The 22,510-nt window shown below is 45.4% G+C and overlaps 1 protein-coding gene across 1 annotated transcript in view; it reads left to right on the top strand.

Annotated features, from left to right (window-relative positions):
- Positions 1-22,497, top strand: part of LOC146190959 (P protein-like) — a 300,983-nt gene extending 278,486 nt beyond the window's left edge. Inside the window, exon 10 of the mRNA XM_084601359.1 lies at positions 22,363-22,497. Within this exon, the coding sequence (XP_084457485.1) occupies positions 22,363-22,450 (88 nt within the window). The 3' untranslated portion in view covers positions 22,451-22,497. The remainder of the gene's footprint in view (positions 1-22,362) is intronic.
- The last annotated feature ends 13 nt before the right edge of the window (positions 22,498-22,510 follow it).

Below are 22,510 nucleotides of genomic sequence, written 5' to 3'. Positions count from 1 at the left end.
GGCGTGCATCTGTTGCTTGCTGTTTTGTAATGTGATTACGGGCGAGTTGGCGAGCTTCCTCAGCGTAGGTGGTGAATTCTTCTGCGTCAGCGGTAAGCAGCTGGTCGTCAGCCGCACATGGCAGCATAGCGTCGAGCATGGTCTGTACATCGCGTCCGTATACTAGGCGAAACGGAGTGAATCGAGTTGTTTCTTGGACGGCCGTGTTATATGCAAATGTGACATAAGGCAATATCTCGTCCCATGTTTTATGCCGGACATCGACATACATGGCGAGCATGTCCGCTATTGTTTTGTTTAGTCGCTCAGTAAGGCCATTAGACTGAGGATGGTAAGCAGTAGTCTTTCGGTGATGTGTCTGGCTTAGTTGGAAAACTTCTTCAAGAAGACGCGCTGTAAATGCCTTTCCACGATCAGTAATGACGTATGAAGGGGCGCCATGGCGGAGGACAATCTGCGTCATGAAAAATTGTGCCACTTCGGAGGATGTTGCACGCGGCACCGCCATAGTTTCCGCGTAACGTGTCAGATAATCTGTAGCCACGATAATCCACTTATTGCCAGCTGACGATAGAGGAAAAGGGCCAAGAAAGTCCATACCAATTTGGTCGAATGGTACTAGCGGTGGGGGAATAGGCTGCAGGAAACCCGCTGGCTTCAATGGCGGTGTCTTGCGTCGCTGGCACTCGCGGCAACCTCTAACATATCGATGAACGGTGGCGGTAAGTTTGGGCCAGTAGTAGGCCTGGCGCACTCTCGTAAGAGTGCGTGCAAAGCCCAAGTGTCCAGCGGTGGGTTCATCATGGCAAGCATGAAGGATTTCATCGCGGAGATCTGCAGGGATGACTAGAAGATAGGCTCGGTCACTGTTGCCGGCGCTTTTCTTGTAGAGGATTCCGTCGCGCGTACAGAAGGATGACAAGTTCTTAGCAAACAGTCGAGATACTGTAGAATCGAAACCCTCCAGATGATCGATCACAGTTTTGAGGTCTGGGTCAGCCCGTTGCCGGGCCTTTAAATCAGAGGAACTGATAATGCCAAGAAAATGGGCGTCTTCATCCGTACTGTCATGGGCCAACTCCACGGGTGATCGAGACAGCGTGTCAGCATCTTCATGTTTGCGTCCGGATTTATTAACGATAGAGTAATCAAACTCCTGCATACGAAGGCTCCACCGTGCAAGACGTCCTGATGGATCTCGAAGACTAGCTAGCCAACATAAAGCATGATGGTCTGTCACAACTTTAAATTTACGGCCGTAGAGGTAAGGTCGGAATTTCATTGTGGCCCAAACGACGGCGAGACACTCCTTTTCAGAAGTTGAATAGTTTGATTCTGCCCGAGAAAGGGTGCGGCTGGCATAAGCGATCACTTTTTCCTCGCCTTGCTGGTGCTGGACCAGAACAGCACCCAGACCGACATTGCTGGCGTCGGTGTGAATTTCGGTGGCAGCGTCCTCATCGAAGTGTGCAAGAACGGGAGGGTTGTGCAGCCGTTGGCGCAGCTCGGTGAATGCCTCCTGCTGCTCGGAAGACCAGACATACGGGACGTCATCACGTGTCAGGCGCGTCAAAGGTTCTGCAATCTTGGCAAAATCGGCAATGAAACGGCGATAGTACGCGCACAGGCCCAAGAAACGTCGGACTGCTTTCTTCGTGGTAGGGATGGGAAAATTGGCTACAGCGGCTGTTTTATCAGGGTCAGGCCGGACACCGTCAGCGCTAACCACATGACCGAGAAATTTTAGCTGCTGATATCCAAAGTGACATTTTTCCGGTTTGAGTGTCAAATCGGCCGAGCGAAGAGCGTCCAATACAGTTCGCAGCCGCTTAAGATGTTGGTCAAACGTTTCTGAAAACACGATGACGTCGTCCAAATAAACCAAACAGGTTTGCCATTTAAGACCAGCAAGTACGGTGTCCATCATTCTCTGGAACGTCGCTGGCGCTGAACACAGACCGAAAGGCAATACTTTAAATTCATATAAGCCATCGGGTGTCACAAAGGCAGTCTTTTCCCGATCGCGCTCATCCACTTCTATCTGCCAATAACCACTTTTTAAATCAATGGAGGAAAAGAACTTGGCGTTGCGAAGTCGATCGAGTGAATCGTCGATACGGGGCAACGGATATACATCTTTTTTTGTGATGTCATTCAGTTTCCTGTAATCAACGCAAAAACGCAGCGTGCCATCCTTTTTCTTAACCAACACGACGGGCGACGACCACGGACTTTTAGACGGCTGAATAACATCATCGTTAAGCATTTCCTGGACTTGTGTCCGAATTGCCTCACGTTCTTTGACCGAAATACGGTACGGCTGCTGTCGAATAGGTCGGGCATCGTCAGACGTTATGATGCGATGCTTGGCGATAGAAGTTTGCCGGACTTTCGATGATGAGGCAAAGCACGGGGCGTACTCCAGCATTAAGGCACGCAGGGCGCGTTGTTGGCAGAAAGAAAGGTCACTGCTAACATCGATGCGGTCTAGAACACTGGGAGTATCGATAACGTCAAACGCAAAACATTCAGAAACTTCATTTAACAGTTCGCCGAAAGCGATGGCAGTAGAGCGATAGAGGTGGCGAGATTCATTCGTGAAGTTCGTGACGAGAAGCTCAGAGTGACCATTGCTGAGAATAATTAAGCTTCGAGCTGCACAGATGCCATGAGAAAATAAAAGAGAACGGTTGCTTTCAGCCATTATCGGCCCGTCACGAAGCCCATCGCACACAACACTCACAAACACGCTGGAGCGGGGAGGCACTGAAACACACTCGGCTGAAACCCGTAGGGCGCACGTACGTTGGCCATCGGTGGGGCTGGCACCGCAGTTCCTTCTGCAGTTCCTCGCGTACAATCGCACGAATAAGATCTCGGAGCTGTTCAGTATTTCTTACAGCAGCTGTAAGAGGCTCGGCAGCAGTCGTAGCGAGGATTGGGCTGTCGTAGACCGCCGAGCGGCGCTGGTGTAGGACCTTTTTCATGGTGACCGCCTCTGTTAAAAATGAGGTAACTGTAGTTGGTGGGCTACGTACAAGACCAGCAAAAAGCTGTTCTTTAACCCCATGCATGAGGTGGCGCAGCTTTCTCTCTTCAGACATGTTGGGATCCGCACGTCGAAATAGTTTCCTCATGTCCTCAACATACATCATGACGGACTCGTTTGGCATCTGTTTTCGAGATTGTAGAGCACGTTCTGCTCGTTCGCGCTTATCAAGGCTGATATACGCCTCTACGATAAGACGGCGGAACTGAGGCCATGATGTTATTGTGCCTTCTCGGTTCTCATACCATGTCAAAGCATGGTCTTCCAGGCAGAAAATGGCATTCCGTAGCTTTAAGCTGTCGTCCCACTGATTAAAGGATGCGACTCGTTCGAACTGAGTTAGCCAATCCTCAACGTCTTCATGCGCAGTGCCATGGAACGATTTCGGCACTCGGGGGTTTTGAACGTAAACAGGAGTACCTTGCATGACTGTCGTAGTGCTTTGCGTGGCTGGCCGGAGGCTCGTTGTTGAAGTGGACTCCAAGGGCCCGTGTTCGGGAGGAAGGCCCAGGTTCCTCCGGCTGACGCGATGAACTGGCGTGTCCACAGGCAAAAGCTCGGTGTCGTTGGTTCGCGGAGGGGTGTGCGACATTGAGAGGACAATTACCCAGCACCTCCACCAAAACTGTCACGAAGACAGGGATTTAGGGGTATCGGCAACAGGGGCAGATACACACAGTCGACAGAGAGGTTCTCGAGAAACGGTAGCACGAAGACACAAGCTCAAGAGTCCACAAGGGTTAACTAGCCGAAGCGCGCGAGAGTCTCCAACTTCTTTGTCGTTTAAGCGCTACCTCGAACCGTCAGGTGGCAATATGATAAAAGTAAAGCCTGCGAAGCGAGGGGGACCCTCGACCATATATATACTTTAAGAATGCCCTAAGACTCCCGGCGCTAGGGGCAACATTAAAAGTAGAGAAGCCTGGGAGACCCTACTGCGGAGTGAAGTCTCCGATGACCAGCGAAGAGCCGTCCGCCTGGCGGCTAAAGTCGTGAATAACCGATGTATATTCACCAGTCCTTTGTCGCGGAGGTTCCAGCCCCCGTTTCGCAGGCCTGCGTGCCAGGAGCGAGGAGTAGGGGGCCTCCTAACTCGGCGGAGAGTAAATAATCTTCTTGCGTTAAGGGTCAGTTCCTGGCCCTACGTTGCTGGGATGGTAGGTCACCGCCGCTTGCGGCGAGGACTAGCCTGCCACCGAATTTTTTTATCTGTTGTAGACCGTCATTGCACCCGCCACCGCTTCGGTGGTGGACGACGTCTGTCGTTGCGGCGCGCGTCTTTCTCTCCCTCTTCTTTTTCATTTCTTCTCTATTTTCTCTTCTGTCCGCACGAGGCAGCGGAGGTGGCTCAGCTACAGAGCCAATAGCAGGCCCGGGCATTTTCCTTCTCCCTACAGCCACAACAACAACAACAATCTTTTGCGTCGCTTTTGTACGCTTAAGCTCCACGAGCCACAATCACAAAATGTGAAAGGCAAACCAATTCGGCTGCATAAAACAAATGCCAGTAAAACAGATCTAAATCCCACCAATGCCAGCCTCGGCGGCCGCTTTTCGTTGAAGGCGAAAAGCAAGGCGCCCGTGTGCTGTGCGATGTCAGTGCACGTTAAAGAACCCTTGCTGGTCGACATTTCTGAGTCCTCCACTACGGCGTCTCTCATAGCCTGAGTTGCTTTGGGACGTTAAGCCCCACAGCCACAAACTACAAATCCCACCTCCCTCCCTTCCCTTACGACGCGGTTCAGGTGTCCACAGAAAGAGGTGTGATAGATACTGCGCCTTTCCCTTCTTGTGAACCATATTATACCTGAGTACTTCGGCACGTTAGCTAGAGCTCTGGACGCGCGTTTCTATGCAGAGACTTACCATCTTCCGTTTGATCGTAAACTTCACTAAATAATCAAACGATATATTAGGGACGGTAACAGACGTTTTTGCATGTTAGAAGTTTAATTTTGCCAGTAGAATCAGGTACTTCAACACCTGGTGACGTTTACCTATGAAATCGCGCGCTTTCTACGACGCGAATAGGTCGTGTGTGGTACACGCAGCCGCTGCGGGTTCCAGTCGCTTTGTTACAAAACCGTCCCGTCGAGTGATTCTTCCCTGATCGCAGTGAATGGCTCAAATATTATTCAGCTGTAAAGCGTCACATTATCATACACGCGGCGCCGGCCCACGCACTCGTTTTTTTTTTTTTTTTTTTTTTTCTTTTTTTTTTTTTTTTTTTTTTTTCACGAATCGCGCTCGTACGCATCCTGAAATCGTGTCCGGGAGTAGGCGTTCATGCATGGGCCGAATTGGCAACCATATGTTTTCATGCACTTGTTAGTTTGGCGAGGGGCATTGAAGCTCGTACGTGCCCCCACATTGCGGTCCTGTGAGTGTATTCAAGCTTCTCTTGGGCCAGGGATAACGATGTTGGAAAGTAATTTCCTTCTCGACACTTCCAATTGACTTTTAATGCAGCAGATCACTTTACTTTCCGCAGTTTTGGAACTCGCCGTGTGGCTGTGAATTCTTTCTAGAGCAACCGCTCGAGAAAAATATCGCCACTAAGTGAACGTAGGCCGAGCCAAAGCGATCAGCTTCGCTTGCCACTGCTTTAGACTGCTGCGGCGTTTCATATATTTTTTTATTATTTGGTGTTTAAACAATACCACACCAATACGGATTCCAAGTTAAGAAGACGCTTAAGATTCGTCTTAAAATAAACGGGATAGTGATTTTAACATCGCCTTTTTATTCCGCGAATATTTTGCATTGAGAGACTAGCGCAGTGTTTGGCAAAATGTTAGTTTCTAGTCGGTTTGGTTTTTGGAGAAAGGAAATGCAGTATCTGTCTCACTTCTCGGTGGATCCACGTACACACAATTAACGGCATACGATTAAAGGTACGCATCCAAGCACTGTTTCGTAAATTGTTTGTGTGCATAATCACAATAAAAACATTGATTGATTGATTGATTGATTGATTGATTGATTGATTGATTGATTGATTGATTGATTGATTGATTGATTGATTGATTGATTGATTGATTGATTGATTGATTGATTGACATATGTCGTTGGTTAACTAGCCTTCGACTTGACTAAAAGATGGGGCTAAGTAGGAAGATAAATGGTGTGGTAAGTTTGATACGAAATCACGTGCGTATTTTTTCCGGCATGCTTTTTTTTTACAATTGTGGTTTACGGCTACTTCAACGGCGATGCCTTTTCAACGGAATGGGCTTGAACCTAACCTAACCTAACCTATCCCAACCCAACCCAACCCAACCCAACCCAACCTAACCTAACCTAACCTAACCTAGCCTAACCCAACCCCAACCCAACCTAACTCAACATTCTAAGCTGCTTCCCCGTCAATAAAGGTTCTGAAGTTTGTTTTTTCTTTTGGTATGACAAGGTTAAAGCAATGATTTGTTATAACGACTGTATCTACTCGGCACTTGGATATTGTTAAAAGTGGGCTTGACTGCATTGTCATACATCCTTTCAAGGTTGCCTAAGTGAGAGCATAATGTAATAATATAGGATAAATTGTGAGTTACGGTAGATTACGTTGAAGAAGCAGTGAATTACGTTGCACTAAAGGTGTTTTTCGTTAGATTGGGGTAGATTAAGGATATAATCTTTCGGATTAAAAGTGGATTACATTGGAATAAGTCGAGCTGCGGTGAACCAAAGATGGCTTACTTTCATTACGATAAATTGCGGCAGATTAAGAGTGGATTCTGGAATTAATATAAGAGCGTATTACATTAAAATATGTTTTGTGGGGATCGTCCGGAGGAGGGTATTATGCAGGGTTCTGATGAACTAAGTTAGATTACGGTGGCTTTTACGGCGGAATAAATGGTGGATTGCAGTGTATTAGGTGACAACTAGTTGAGTGTATTATACTGGCCTAAGGTGGAATATTTATTACGATAAATTGCGACGAATGAAGGCTATTATTGAGGAATTGTGACGGATTAAAAGTAGTCTATGGACATATGTACTCTTAAATGCCTTCCTTATTTTCTTTTTATCCTTGAAAATGACCGTGATTGGCAAGCAATTTTGCAGGATCTAGGCCTTAAGAGAAAGGCTGAGCAGAAAATTTAGGTGCTGTATAAAGTTGTTTTTCTGTGTGAATTTTTTTTTTTTTTAGTTCCAGTTATAAAAAATGTCCTAACAAACCTAACAAAAGGCTCGTTAAAAACGTTCCCATCAACCTAACAAAAGGATTTTTTTTTTTTCCTTCACATCGGCTAAGTATTACCATAGAATGTTCTGCGCATTTTCTAACGAAGCACTACTGTTATGCATCCACGGCTGATGCATCAACTCATACGACGCGTACAACTATCCGTGAATTTTACATCGATATCATCAAGAACAAATCAGTGGTGTGGGGTTTCTAATTCAGTGACCTGAAACTGGCGCCCCGGGTGTTCCCGATTCTTGTATTTGTGTCGAATCCACTGCTGCTGCATAGAGTGCCCGAAACTGAGGCATAAAGTGCAGCGCACGAGAACAAAAAGTAATCCTTCGAGATTGTTTTTTCTCAAACGTCTCAAACGCAAGGAGCAAATGGTAACTTTTCTTTCTTATTCTCCCGCGAGCAAAAATGGTATCAAAAGCGAAGGGTTGTGTGCTGACATCGGCACCAACAACTCAAACAGTGCTGAAAAGGAACAGAGAGTCTTTACACTATGGCATTCATAAGCAAAATAAAAGAAAAAAAAAGAAGGTGGATATCGAGGGATCAGATCTGTCCTTTTGCAATGAAAAACAAGGAAGGTGTTAGAAAAGCACGAAAAAGAAAAATCCTCGTCGCGTGACAGCATAGTTGAAGATTGTAGAACAAATGAGCCAGAGATGGAGACTAAGCTGTTTGTCTTTAATGGACGGTGGTTATATTTGTTTTGCACAAACACACCTGTTTCTGCACCAATAATATCTGGCCTAAAGAGAGAGCGAAAGAGAGAGAGGAAAGGGAAAGAGGGTGAGTGTCTCCTGGATTTTTTTTTTTTAGTCGATATTTATTGCCTCAGGGCATCAGTAGGATAATGAGATGAAGGATGAATGAATGATTAAATGAATGGAAAAAGGTTGGCTGATTTTATGAAGTCCAGAAGTGAGCGATGATGAGGTCCCTGCGTCCAAGTGACGTATGGGGCAGGATTCGTTGCTGAAAGGCCAGCTATGCTCAGGTGCCGGATTCGTGTTGGTTTGAGTGCTGGGCAGTCCCACAGCAAGTGGTGGATGTCGGCCTCGACATCTTCGTTTTTACAGATCGGGCGAGGATATAATTGTTTGCTCTTTTTTGTGTGTGTGCTTGACGCACATCGCGCGTTCGCGCCGGTGGCATGCTTGTGCAGTGACGCAAGCAGACTTGTATTGAAGACGAGGCTGGCGGAAGTCTCAGAGCAGTGACTGTCACCAGCTGACTCATGTCGAAGCTATTGCCCTGCGTCCTCTGCGCTTGGCTTGCTTCGAGGGCATTTAACTGACGGCACCCTACGGCTTCCGCAAACAATGCGCACGCGGCGTTTACTTTAACTACGACAGCACTTCGGCATTTGAGAGAACAGAAAAAAAAAACAACAACTATAGAACGAACCCCAGATGAACTGGCCACTTGTATCGTTTCGTCCCTTCTCCATCTGTATACGTAGCACAGCCATACCAGCCGCATCGCACCTCAGCGCCTGCCGGTGGGGCGCTTTCATGCTGTCGAGTGTGGCATGATATAGCCGTTCAGATGGAGGCGCCTGACCGAATGAAGTCAGGCGCTTCAGGAAAGATGGGGGGATGACGGTTGCCCTTCGCTTCAATTGCTTCTTTACGGCGTAAGGGATGCTTGCACACCTCTCTTGTTTGCTTGTCCGTCTGGCTTGTCGGTTGGCTGACGAAAAAATCTTCCACAGCAAGCAAGAAGGGCGCTTGCTCTGCATTTTAGCGCTTCAGGTCTACTGGTGAAGGCCAGCATAGATGAGCTTCTGTCTGTGAAATCGCTCGATAAGGGCTCAGGCATCTGGCATGGCCTTTTTCTGCTGTAGGCTCTGTCTGGCTTCTAGTAGTGATAGCGTTTAGCATTAATTAAAAACAAAAACAACAGCTTTCCCGCCATCTAGAGGTCTGCTACACTTCGCAGCAGTTTAGTCCGTGCATAGGGACTGCGCCTTGGCGAAGGCTGGCCTGAAATCCTCCTCAGCGGGAGGCCAACTTGCCACCTAATGCGCACCGACGTTTGCTCAAACCACCGTCTCTGCCAGAAAGTTGCGCAAGCAAAGTTTCGGGGAGCGCCCCGAGTTGCTTTTTTGTTTTTGCTTCTCGCTCCTTTCTTCGTCCCTCTCGCCGCAAGGACGCTTGCGTTGCCTGCGAGCGTTCGCTTCTCCTCCCGCGACGTCTGGCCGCCCTTGCAGCGTCGTCGGATCTGCAGGTCGACGGTCCCGAACCTCCGGCGCGGCAACAGCGGTTACGCACGAGGAGAGTGCGCCTTCAGCTTCGATTGTCTGGAACTGTTCCACGTGGTTTGCGCAGCCCGGAAGAGGTTCCTCGTGACAACCAAGCAATCAGTTGCAGTTGCGTGTCATGGTACCGAGCATGTGCAAGAGAACCACTGTTGCCAGCAGTACCTACTTTGTCTGCGCAGCCGAACAAATGACGATCCGGCTTGCATGCATCCTCTGCAGTCAGGGCTGAAATTTTAAGGGCCACTTGTGCTGTCCTCTAGCCCAATTTGTCTGCTTATTTCAGTCGTTTATCTCTCACTACAACGTATTTTGCATCAGTATTACTTCTGTTGTTTACCGCTAATGCTGCCCTTGTCGACTTTCCTCGTACTACAGAGAACGAGAGCGTGTTCATGAAAATATATTAAAAAGCCGAGTTACAAGGGTGCTCGTACTAAATGTAGCCATTACTATACAGTGAGCCTGTCTGTCCAACAACTTATGAATTTTTGTGTGCGTGTGTGAAAGCGGCACCCAGTCGAAAAAGCTACAGAACTGTGTCCAAAATACGACAAAATATCCTGTAGTTCTGTCGTAACCATCAAAATTTTCTGTAGTTCTGTAGTACTTCTCTGTAGTTTTGTAGTTTTTCTGTAGTATATTTCTGTTGTCTGTAGTTCTGTAGCACTTTCCTGTTGTAACTACAGAAATTTCTGATGTTACTACAGAATTTTTTGTTGTCACAACAGATTTCCCGTCAAAAACCGCACAGAAATTCTGTCGTAACATCAGACAATTTTCTGTAGTTTTTTTTTTTTTTCCGATTGGGCAGGTTTCAATCATAAAAGACAATCATGAATACACGATGTATATGACTAGCAGAATATTGCCCTCTCCTTCCGTGGGCGAGCTTCAGTAGCTTTCGGCAAGCCAACATCGTATAAGGTAAGTTTTCTCAAGAAGAAAAAGCAAAAATGGCATGGTATTCTTCATTTGCGATGTCCACCTTGATATTCGGAACAGCTGACATCAGACTGCCTCGCGCACACCATCACCCGTGGTAGAAGTATAAAGCAACTGCGCTTGTGTTTTCGAGACTACGTAGACACACTTTTGCCGTGCTTTCCTCGCTGCCTTGATGAACAGCGGGCTTTGCGCAGCAACAGCCTTTCTGTCCCGTGCTATGGAGACAGATTAAAGTTGAGACTCGCAGCACTGGCTTTGTGACCGTTCGCGATATCCTCCCGCTAACATTGAGGCATGTAAAACTGCTTGCATTCAGCATTAAAAGCAAGGTTAGCGACAAAATTGAGTAATCTGAAGCAGCATCCATCCCTGATGTGGGTGAGCATACAGCGCAGCCAGGCGCTTCGACCGGTCACGTGCAAGCCGCCAGCGTGCAAGCAACGAGAACCCGGCTGTGCTCAGTGAATCGAAACCAAGTCAACAACGACCAGTTTGGCAGTCGTCGAACCAGTTTAGAACTTATGGAAGCAATTAGGCCACTTATTGCATCTATGAATTACAGCGGATAATTAGAACACAAAACCACTCGACAACTATACATCTGCAAGGTCTCGCGTCCCCCCAAATGTAAAACGAACCCTCGCATAAAAAGATTTTTCATGCAACTGTATACATTGATACTTAGCTGAGAAAAATTTGTCGGTCTTTCTCAGTATTGTTCAAAACTATTATCGTTATGCCGCTTCGCCTTGTTTGTTCATTTGATTTCGCCTTTGTCAACTTTTAAGCTACGTTTGTTAGCTAAATAAATGGGGCGAATTCTCCACCACCGATTGGTCCCGAGCTCGAGATCCAGAGTAGGGTCCGTATTTTAGGCAGTTTATTTTTGCTTAATCCGGTCTGCCTTTGGTAAAGAAGCTTCTAGCTGGCATTTCTTCTTGCCAGATATAAGTCTCGAGTTTGCGGCTGCCATTCGTGAAAGACAAAAGAGAAAAGGTTAGAGCAAAACATGTCCGAAAATGTTCGCAAAACACGACCTGATACGTTTTCTCCTTTAACCAAGAATTTGCTGAAGCGACACCCTTGGAGAGATACCTCTGCGCACTTCGCTGCTGCTCCCGCACGGCTCGGCGCAGGGGTCGCGCCAGCGAGTTCACTGTCACGCAAAAGGGCGGACGGGGACGACCGCGGCAGAGCGGCGCATCTGCAACGTCAAAAGATGAGAACTGCTCTAAATTAAGGCGATGTCTCTCGGGAAATAAGAGCAAGTAAAGGCGCTAGGGAAGCTACGTGTTTCATCGAACAAGGCGAGCCGCACTAGGGACGATCTTGTTTACCGCGGTGCCTCTATGGTTCGGCGGCCGGCCTTGGAGCTCCGCGTAGCTTTATTGCGTCTTTTAACCCCGTGTAGTGGCGTCCGAGGATCGGAGGCCTCCTTGGCGCCATTATTGTGTGCTGGAACTCTCACTGACGCAGTGTGGCAGCTGCGGCTGTTGCGGCCAGTCGCCGTTGGCGGCGTCGACGGTGTTGTCTTACACGGAACCGCTGCAATATCTAGGAGGGCTGTCTTTTTCTCTGACTCTCTGACATTGCAGAAAGAGGTGCTTCGTAGGCGTGTTTTCAGGTGAACCTGTTGTTCTTGATGCATGCAATGATGTACTCCGTAGGCGCAGTTCCAAGCTATCTGATCTTACTTTCTAGAAGAAGCTGGGCTAATGGTCACTAGCATTGCTATAATATCTCTCCTGTCTATTGAAGAAAACTTATCACTAGCCAATTATCGCTTGACATTGGTTCAAATTACAATGACTTCCAGTTTCACTGTGGCATAATAGGTGGCGAAAAGGCGAATCAGCCTGCGGCGGTCACCAGGACTGGAATTACCGCTGATACCCTTCACGAAGTCCAAAAGCGTACCAGCTGGCTAAGGAATACGCTCAAGAGAAAAAAAAAAGAACACTTCAGAGGTTGCCAACACATCATTAACAATTTATATGGTCCATAGAGACACTAAACATCTTCTCCATCTTTTCATCATCAATTTCTCTTAAACGCTGCGTTCACAAACTTCTCAAAGTTCTTTTTTAGCTAAAATTAACAGTCCGCGCACTGCGATTACTGCTGCTTAGTAAAAAAAATGCATATTTCATTAGGAAGCCCAACGTGCGCATTTGGTGGATCACCACACATGTACCTCTATAATGCTCGATCTGCCATATAGGAAATGTCCTACCATGCACAAATCTCAAGGTCAATGGATGACGCAATTATAACCTTGAGCAACAAAATACAGCATTTTTTATAGCTGATCGTAATTGCCACCATTTGCGAATGACATTATATTTTACCGTGTAGCACCGAAAGAAATCGAATGACATTCGATTCGAATGAAATTAAATCTGCTCGTGTGGCAAAAGTATAACGCGATGTGAAGTCAACGTACTATCATATACTGGCAGACGCAGTCGAGGGAAAAATGGGCTGCACTGCGCGACAGCCGGTGGGACTGAGGTGAACTGAAATCATCTAACCGCAGTAAGATCTGCGTACCGTGGTCGGTAACTGCGCGTACGGGTCCCACGCTATGTCCATGTTTAGGGACATAATACGTAACTCTAAATATATATTTCAGGAACGATGCAGCAAAGCATGTTCATAGTTGACGGTAGCACTCTGTAAAGAATATTAGTAATTGGCTCACAGGAAAGAAAAGGCGCTGTATCTGTTACACTTGTTCCGTGGACACCTGAACCGCGCCGTAAGGGAAGGGAGGCAGGTGGGAGGGAAAGTAGAAAGAGGAGCCATAGTGGAGGGCTACGGAGTAATTTCGATCGCCTGGGGATTCTTAACGTGCACTGACATCGCAGAGCATACACTCTCTCTCCGTTTCGCCTCCATTGAAACGCAGCCGCCGGCGGTCGGGATCGATCGAGCCCTGGTAATCTATGTAAATTAGCCTCCAGTCATCAGCGGAGCGCGCCCCTTCGCAGTCGCGCGGTTCACTGCGCACTTGGAACGATTCCGCCATGCAGCGCAGATAGTACGGTCTGTTTTCGCACACAAAACAAAATACGAAAGCAGCACGCTGCCGAGCAGCCTTCATGAGCACTGCGCAGTTGTTGTTGTGGCTGTAGGAAGAAGGAAAAGAAAATGCACGGGCCTGCTACTGGCTCTGTAGCTGAGCCACCTCCGCTGCCTCGTGCAGACAAAAGAGAAAATAGAGGAGAGAAAATGAAGTGGGAGAGAAAGACGCGCGCCGCAACAACCGTCGTCCACCACCTAAGCGGTGGCGGGTGCAATGACGGCCTACAACAGATTAAAAAATTCGGACAGGCTAGCCCCCGCCGCTAGCGGCGGTGACCTACCTGTCCCAACCACATCAGGGAAGACTTCAAGCCGTTGCACACAGCCGCCACAATCATCGACGTTGCACAACCCAAGATGGCGTTGAGAAGTTCCGGTGCGGACTTGCCGGCTTGGCTCATTCGGGGCGCCACTATCAAATTAAGATAAAACTTCCCGCACTAGCGCGCAAATAAAATCATGAGGTTTGACGTCCGTAATTGAAACAAAGGCTATGAGGCAAGCAGTAGAGAAGGGAATCAGATAAATTTTGACCCCTTGTGGATATTTCTTGCACGCTGACAACGCACATCAAACAATTAGGCGCAACTAGGCCTTGATAAACACTAGCCCCATTAGCTTATTTGCCTCTTGACTGCAAGATGAAAAGGCAATTGTTGATAAGCTGATATCCACACTAGATATATATCATCCAAGAGAAGGACAGGTAGGTTTTTTAGGAAAGGGTACTTGATAATATACCGTCTTTATGTCATTAATCGCGTGCGCATGCATATATATATGGGTGGGTTCAGATAAGAACAGTAATCGAGGTCCCATCACCATTTTTTGTTTGCCAATAGAATGAACCTTATTTTTACAAGATACGGTGCAGTTGTCTCGGAACAAAAATCTAATATAGGTGGACAACGCCATTTTTGCCATATTTAAAAAAGTTGCAAGTTTGGGGACCTGCTTCGTCCGCACTAAAATATTGTCACCTATTAGTTTGGACGCAGTAATTCTATGCAACTTTTACTTTGCCATATTTAAAAAAGTTGCAAGTTTGGGGACCTGCTTCGTCCGCACTAAAATATTGTCACCTATTAGTTTGGACGCAGTAATTCTATGCAACTTTTACTTTTATAAAAACTATTGAAACCCGTTTTGTTGTTTCAGTTTGTTTAACAAAAAATTACAAAGTTTGCTTCAGCTCTGTAGACAAGAATATTCGTCATCTCGGCTCATTCCCGTGCTGCTTCATAAGTCAACATTTTTTTAATCGATATTGATTGCCTCAGGGCATCAGTAGGGTATGAGATGAAGGATGAATAAATGATTCATCCTTCATCTCATGCCCTACTATATATATATATATATATATATATATATATATATATATATATATATATATATATATATATATATATATATATATATATATATATATATATATATATATATATATATATATATATATATATATATATATATATAATATAATATAATATAATATAATATAATTCTAGCAAAACTATCATACTGCAAAGATTTTTCTTATGTTTGTACTTTGGGGCACATTAGAAAAATTCTCTGCAAAAATGTAGTATTGTTAATTTTCGTCATAACTGAGAGATGACAAAATATAATAAACAACTGGCTTGAATAGTACTGTACCCCGAAAAAAAAAAGTAAAGAGATTACCGGATAGACAAAAGTGCAAACGTCACTTGCGTTCTCCCATGAAATGACAAGAAAAGGCAAATTTATTCCTTTTTGAGCTATCAACAACCCTGTCAAGAAGCAAAAAAAACAACTTTATAGGCTCTAAAATGGCTTTGTATATTGCATAAGATAAAATTAAACTAAATTCAGCGAATACTAAGTCCAAAGTTTGACGTCTACTGCGTACGGGGAAGCCATAACCACTTCTACTGAATAAAAAAAATGCATTGAACTTCATGAGTTGAGCTTTTTTGGCTCATATAAGCAAGTGAGGCCATCATGCGTCAATGCGTTGCCGCGTGATGACCTTTGATATTTTATATAAAAGGCCATCATGCGTTTTATATTTACTTTTATATTTTTAGTTTACATAATTCAATGCATTTAGTGTCTGATATTTATAATGCACTTAGGATTGATTTCAGTTGGGTTTGATAAAAACCGAAGTCGGGGTAGTTTTTTGAATTCGAATCAAATTTGTCCTTTTTTGATATTTTTGAATTTTGGCCGCTTTCAAAATAATATGGAGGAAGAACGGACAATGCTTGAGCTTAACATTTCTTCACAAATAAATAACAAAGGCTGGATAATATACACATAAAGTTTCAGTGGCAACACTTATTGAGTCATGCTGGGATATAGGGCTGAATATAAATAAATAAATAAATAAATAAATTTTATTTCTGCCTCAAAGATACATGGATACATATAGGTAACTTTCCCGACAAGCCCTCAGTTCTATATATTTTTTATAATTTTAAACAATATAATACAACAAATTTTTTCGTCCTTAATATTCCTGAGGTACTGAAGATTCTTAAGAGGAATATTAATAAAAATCGAAGTTTTTTTTTTTTTTAACTGGTATTACATTTACCCCCCCCCCCCCCTTTTTTTTTTTTTCTGTTTTCAAGTACTGGGCGATTTTAATGCCTTGTGTAGACACACCTAGAAATCTAGAGCTCGAAACTTTATTTGAAATTAAGACTGTAACCCTCATAATATAAATTTTTTTAGCGCAAACAACTAAATACATCATGCTAGTATGCAAAGTTGAAAATGAACATTATTGCAGTGCGTCGCTCTTGAAGCAAATTTGCGATTCTTTTTTTTTTTTTTTGCTAAATCACCTGCAACAACAAAAATGTCTTGTAATGGTTTTTATAAAAGCAAAAATTAGAATTAGTGAGTCAAAAATGATAGATGACAATATCTTAGTGCGGAAGCAGCAGTTCTCCTAACTTGCAACTAATCAACATGGCAAGAACGGCGTTCTCCATCTTTCGTGATATGTGATTTTTTTTTTTTTTCGAGAAAACTACGTAGTATCTTGCGAAACTGAGGTTAATTCCTCTGTGTGGCGAAATTTGTCCATCACATAAAAATTTTATTGGAAACAAAAAATAGTCATGGGACCTCGATTACCGTTATTTGAACATGCACACACACAATACACACACACACGTGTGTGTGTGTGTGTGTGTGTGTGTGTGTGTGTGTGTGTGTGTGTGTGTGTGTGTGTGTGTGTGTGTGTGTGTGTGTGTGTGTGTGTGTGTGTGTGTGTGTGTGTGTGTGTGTGTGTGTGTGTGTGTGTGTGTGTGTGTGTGTGTGTGTGTGTGTGTGTGTGTGTGTGTGTGCGTGCGTGCGAGAGAGAAAGAGGGGGGGGGGTGGAGGGGAGCATGCTCAGGATCAAAAGTGTTGAGTATTCATTTGCATGTCTCCTCTTTCTTCCTTTGGAGACATTTCCATTCCTACCTACCCCAAACAGCAAAGCCACTGTCAGTTAAGCTGCCATTAGCTCGCCTGTACGTGTTTCCGACAGCAAGCATTTTGAAGAATGAAAAGTCATTCTAAATGCTAGCCATCACATAGATGCTGTGCCCTGCATTGGGCATTGATGCCAGCGCACTCAACGCGCGCGCTGGCATCATTGCCAGCGCGCGCGCACTCAACATCTGTCATGATTAGCGGTATTTGCAGAAGGCACAGAGATTCTGGTAATATTTTATATACATAAAAGCTAAATGACCCGATATAATGCAGTAAACATTCCGTCATGGTTGGCTTACATAGACAGTGGTTATCGAAACATGACGAAGCATGAGGAAAATGTTTACTATCGTTTAAGTCTGTATGTTGATCAAATGAAAAATTAGTAGCGTAATGTTATGGCTAAATAAAAGTGATTACAAACCGACTCGAAAGAAAAATAGAAAGAAGAGCCACGAGGTCTGCGCCGCTCGCTTCCGGCTCCTCTTTCTCTTCTTTTGAGAAATTCTGTTTATCTCGTGAGAAAAATAAACCACCCTTGAACGCTCCTAGTGATCATTCTGATTTCCCTGAGCACGGGGTACTTTACATACATACATACATAGATACATACATACATACATACATACATACATACATACATACATACATACATACATACATACATACATACATACATACATACATACATACATACATACATACATACATACATACATGCATGCATGCATACATACATACATACATACATACATACATACATACATACATACATACATACATACATACATACATACATACATACATACATACTTAAATACATGCGCTTTTCGATGGAGGCGAAAAGCAAGGCGCCCGTGTGCTGTGCGATGTCAGTGCACGTTAAAGAACCCTTGGTGGTCGAAATTTCCGGAGTCCTCCACTACGGCGTCTGTCATAGCCTGAGTCGCTTTGGGACGTTAAACCCCACAAACCACAAACCACCACCACATACGTACATATATACATGCAGGCATCTCTCAAAATCCTTCTCAATATATTGCAAAAACGCTTAAATAGCTGCGCTAAAATTTCGCGTTAAGGAGTGTCGTAATCGTCCTTAGAATTTTGATTGTGTAAGTAGAAGAAAATAACATGAAATAATTCAAAATTATTTGATGAAATAAATACAAATTTAACCTCGTATAGTTATTTGGCCAATGACACACGGCGAGCTTGAATAGGTGGTTCTTAACCTTTATCGCCATCCAACAGTTTCACGGAAGTCCACGCATTCACAACGCTGCATGTGGAGGGGAAGCACGAAAATACATGACAAAATATTGCAACGCAAGCAAACCTTGCATGTATATTATTTTGTGCTCTCTGTCTTGCTCGTTCCAGTCCTTCTTTCACCCTTTCATTTACGGTACAGTTCAGAGGGAAAAGTGACTGCCGCTCTTACTTCCCCCATAATCAATTATTTTTATTTCAGAAGCGAGCTTCAACTTCGGAGAACAACCAATGCACAGCTAGAAGCAATATATGAGAGGAAACACGCGAGCGCGTGGCCTCTGCACTTTGCAAGGCGCTTATCCACTTTACTGCTTTGCGCTGTCTCATTCACCTTTCATATGTACCTAATAGGGCCATTTGTTTAACCTACGCCAGCTAAACCAGTGTAGGAAATCTCCTATACCTTTCATAAATGTTAAGTCAGCTTCACCTCTATGCTGCATTCCCCTCTAATGGCGGAACAGCAATGTATTGAAGCATTATATTATGGCCATAATTCATATCATTTATGCATCAGAACATATTCGCATAATTGCTCTATTACCACTACATGCATCTGTGTAGAAGCAACATGCGATTTCAGGTCTATATCGCCATTTTTCTGGCGGCCAGTGACGCCATGTTTGGGGAAAGAAGCAGCGTGGGAAAGCCTACTTAACGATTTTTGCAAGGGGTCCATAGATTTTTGCTGCACTGGTGTAGCTGGTGTAGATTAAAAAAATGGCTCTTGCAGCGAATCTTTGACGGGAGCGCGTGGCCTCCAAAGAGCTTGGCCACTTTCTGTAGCACTTTTGCTGTCTCATTCACCTTTCATATATGTACCGGTTGTTACAGTGAATCGTTAAAGCAACAATGGTTGGGGAGCGTACGGTCGTTTCAATACACATGTAGTACACGTGGTCTAGCAGTCGAACTTAAGAGGCCACAGTCGAAACATGCAGTTGTCTGCCCTTTCTTTTGCGGCGCTGCTGGAGTGGGTAAAATGCTTCTCGCGTGCAAGCTTCAGAACCGTTTTACACAATAGCGTACCGTGCCATAAGCGCCCATTCATATAAACATACTTGCTTAGGGACGCATTTTCTCGCGGTGCACTTTACGCCGAAACAACAAAGTGCCGGCGTGGTGCAGCCGCATGCAACTATGCGGACAAAAATCTGTCGCGTATTGTTGAGCGGTCTACAACGCTGTCCCATTGCGACATTAATTTTATCTCCCTCGACAGCTTCCGAGAAGCGCAGCCCGAGTGGTGCTGTTGGCCTTCGGCCAAGATAGCGGCGAGGTGGAGAACCGCTTGACAACAGCTTACGCCTCCCCAGACAATGTGTGTCTTTGCATCACCGATATAAAGAAAAGCGTCAGCGCTGAACGTTTTCCGCCGGGACTCTACAAGACACGAGTACTCGGATGACAAGAAATCGTACATACAGCCGTTGAAGTGCTCTTAAAAACATTCTATAACTCCCTCCTCTTGATATCGCATTCCTATGCTAACTACATTTTTAATTCTGCTAGGCAGGCATTGGCGTGTATGTAAATTGTGGAGTTTCAACGGCTACAACATCTCGAAGCGACAAATGGCGTTGCGGGGCTGGATCTTTAACGGGCGCTGGCATCGCAAGGGTGGTTTTGGCATTTCCGTCGAAATGCGGCCGACGCGGCCGAAATCAAACCAATAACCTTAGGATCAGCAACCTTAAATGGCGCACAGCTCCTCAGCATTTTCTTGTCTGCGGAGACATCGCGGCAAGCCATTAGTGAAGATGTGTTTTAAAGACACTGTCGCTGCTGCATTTGTATCGCCAGTTTCGCGTGGTCACATGAAACTGAAGTCGCATATACGAAGGTTACTCGCGGTCGACTCTTCAGCCAAGGCTAGATAATAAAACTTTTTGTCCTTTGTCGTATCAATGCGGTAAGCAGTGGGGTCACATGATGAGGGATTGTTCTTTCACCAGAAACCGAAGGCTCTGATCACCAACACAATGTGCTGACCGCCGCTTACTCTCTTGCTGTCTAATTATAGGCATATTCTTCTAGAATCTACCCTAATCCTATGATTACGAGGTGCGGCTCGCGGGGCCATTCTCTCCTTTGAGCGCGAAATATGAACGTTTTGTGCAAACATATTGGCCTCGTCGTCATCGTTTCCAGGTCTATGTTCTGCCGTGGAATGATGCAACGGTCATCAGCCATGGCTGCAGAGGCACATAAATTTGTGAAGCTTCTACTGGATTATATGCTCCGTTAAATGATAGGACTATGTTCTGCCGTAGAATGATGCAAAGGTCATTCAGCCATGGCTGCAGAGGCACATAAATTTGTGAAGTTTCTACTGGAATAGATGCTTTGTTAAATGATAGAATGGTAAGACATTGCTTTCAAACTAACGTATGAAATGCATTTTTTTCATGTAACATATCGTTGTTTTATATAGTCGGCACTAACTCCAACACCGTCCGCACACGTTCGGGGCTACAGTTCTGCCCGAGCCTTATAGCTCAGACCTCGTGCTATCGGACGTACTTGTAGGTGTCTCCCAACCAAGAGGACATTGATGCGGTGTGGTGCCACCAGAAAATATCATCAAAGGCATGCCGAGACTATTGGCCCATGGATGGCTGATGTTGGAGACGCTATTGAACTATGATGGCCCTTGGGAACAAGGATTGGCACTCGAATGTACAGCATTCTATATCCTCACTTCCATCCCAGGAGGCAAAAAGTTAAAGAGCACTGCAGAATCTGCACTGGAGTAATGCGAAAGCACGGACGCTGCTGTTGGTTGATTCTAATTGCTTCACTCACTTCTTGTTTACCCATTTTAGTCTTTAGTACTTTCAAATTGCGCACCAATCCCTTCCTATGCCCTTTCTCGGCTCTACTTACGTGACCGTCACATTCTTGACGTTTCCACTACGGCACCCCTTTCCCTCTTTCCGCTTTCACTCCCCACCTTCCCTTACGGCGCGGGTCAGGTGGGGTGGTGCAGTGGTAAGACGTCCGACTACTGTGCCGGAGTACCCGGGTTCGAACCCGACCTCGGCAGCTGCGTTTCAATGGAGGCGAAACGAAGAGGCGTCCGTGTGCTGTGTGATGTCAGCGCACGTTAAAGATCCCCAGGTGGTCGAAATTACTCCGAAGCCCTCCACTACGACTCCTCTTTCCACTTTCACTCCCACCTTCCTCCCTTCCCTTACGGCGCGGTTGATGTGTCCACAGAATACAAGTGAGGCAGTTACCGCGCCTTTCCCTTCATATAAATCAATCGGTCCACAGAACAAATGTGACTGATACTGCGCCTTTCCTTTCCTGTGAACCAGTTATTCTAATTAACTTATTAGCCTAATTATTTTCCGGACACATTACGTCACCCTCTATCGATTGACACGAGGACGTCAATAGTGCTTGTAACCTCACCTGACCTCAGCCTGCGGGCCCCTCCTGACCCGCTCCCCGGCCAGCGTGCCGGGGGCGGGAGATGAAGGGCACCTTTTCGGTGGAAATAAAGTTTTCATTCATACATTCACTCATCAACTATCTCACTTCTCAATTACAACTTCTGTGAACAGAAATTTGAACATAGCGAAGTAGTTAGTCCTTTCGCATTAAAAAAGACCGCCACCCGTCTGCAATGTGCGAAAGTAACGGCAATGCAGGCACCTGTCACCCACTTGCGCGGCAAGATGAATTCATTGACAGCATGCATTGTACTGTATACAAGACGATACAATTCAGCCGTGGGATAATGGGAAGACCGAAGTCCCGACGCCTTGAAAACTCCGATTTGTGACAACTTGAAGAGTGTGCCATTGGGAGTGTTGAGGCTATATGCGCCTCGGCGAGTTTTAGTGTATGGTGCTGCATCGGAGGCGCTTGTAACGTAGATGACTAGACCGGGTACTATGCTTAATATACATTCCTATGTATTCTGCTCCTCTCAAACGACATTGTTGATATGCTGCCTGGTTGTGAAACTCTCACGTTTTGTTAGTAACCTGAAACTGCATATGAACGAGTCTTTGCCAAAAGCAGATTCTGCGAATTCACGACCCCGTTTCTCTGTTTCAGGATCGGCTTCCCTGTGATGCTGCTGACGACGGCGATCGCTTCACTGTGGCTGCTGTTCTGTCATGTGTGGCTACACTGGAACACATAGGCTCGACCAGCGAACGAACGAAAATCGATAAAGAAATAAAGGGCTCACAAGTGTTATATG

The sequence above is a fragment of the Amblyomma maculatum genome, chromosome 4 (genome assembly GCF_055883805.1).
Source record: "Amblyomma maculatum isolate TAMU_Amacu chromosome 4, ASM5588380v1, whole genome shotgun sequence".
In the NCBI taxonomy this organism is placed as follows: Eukaryota; Metazoa; Arthropoda; class Arachnida; order Ixodida; family Ixodidae; genus Amblyomma; species Amblyomma maculatum.
This window is presented reverse-complemented; position numbering and strand designations above follow the sequence as displayed.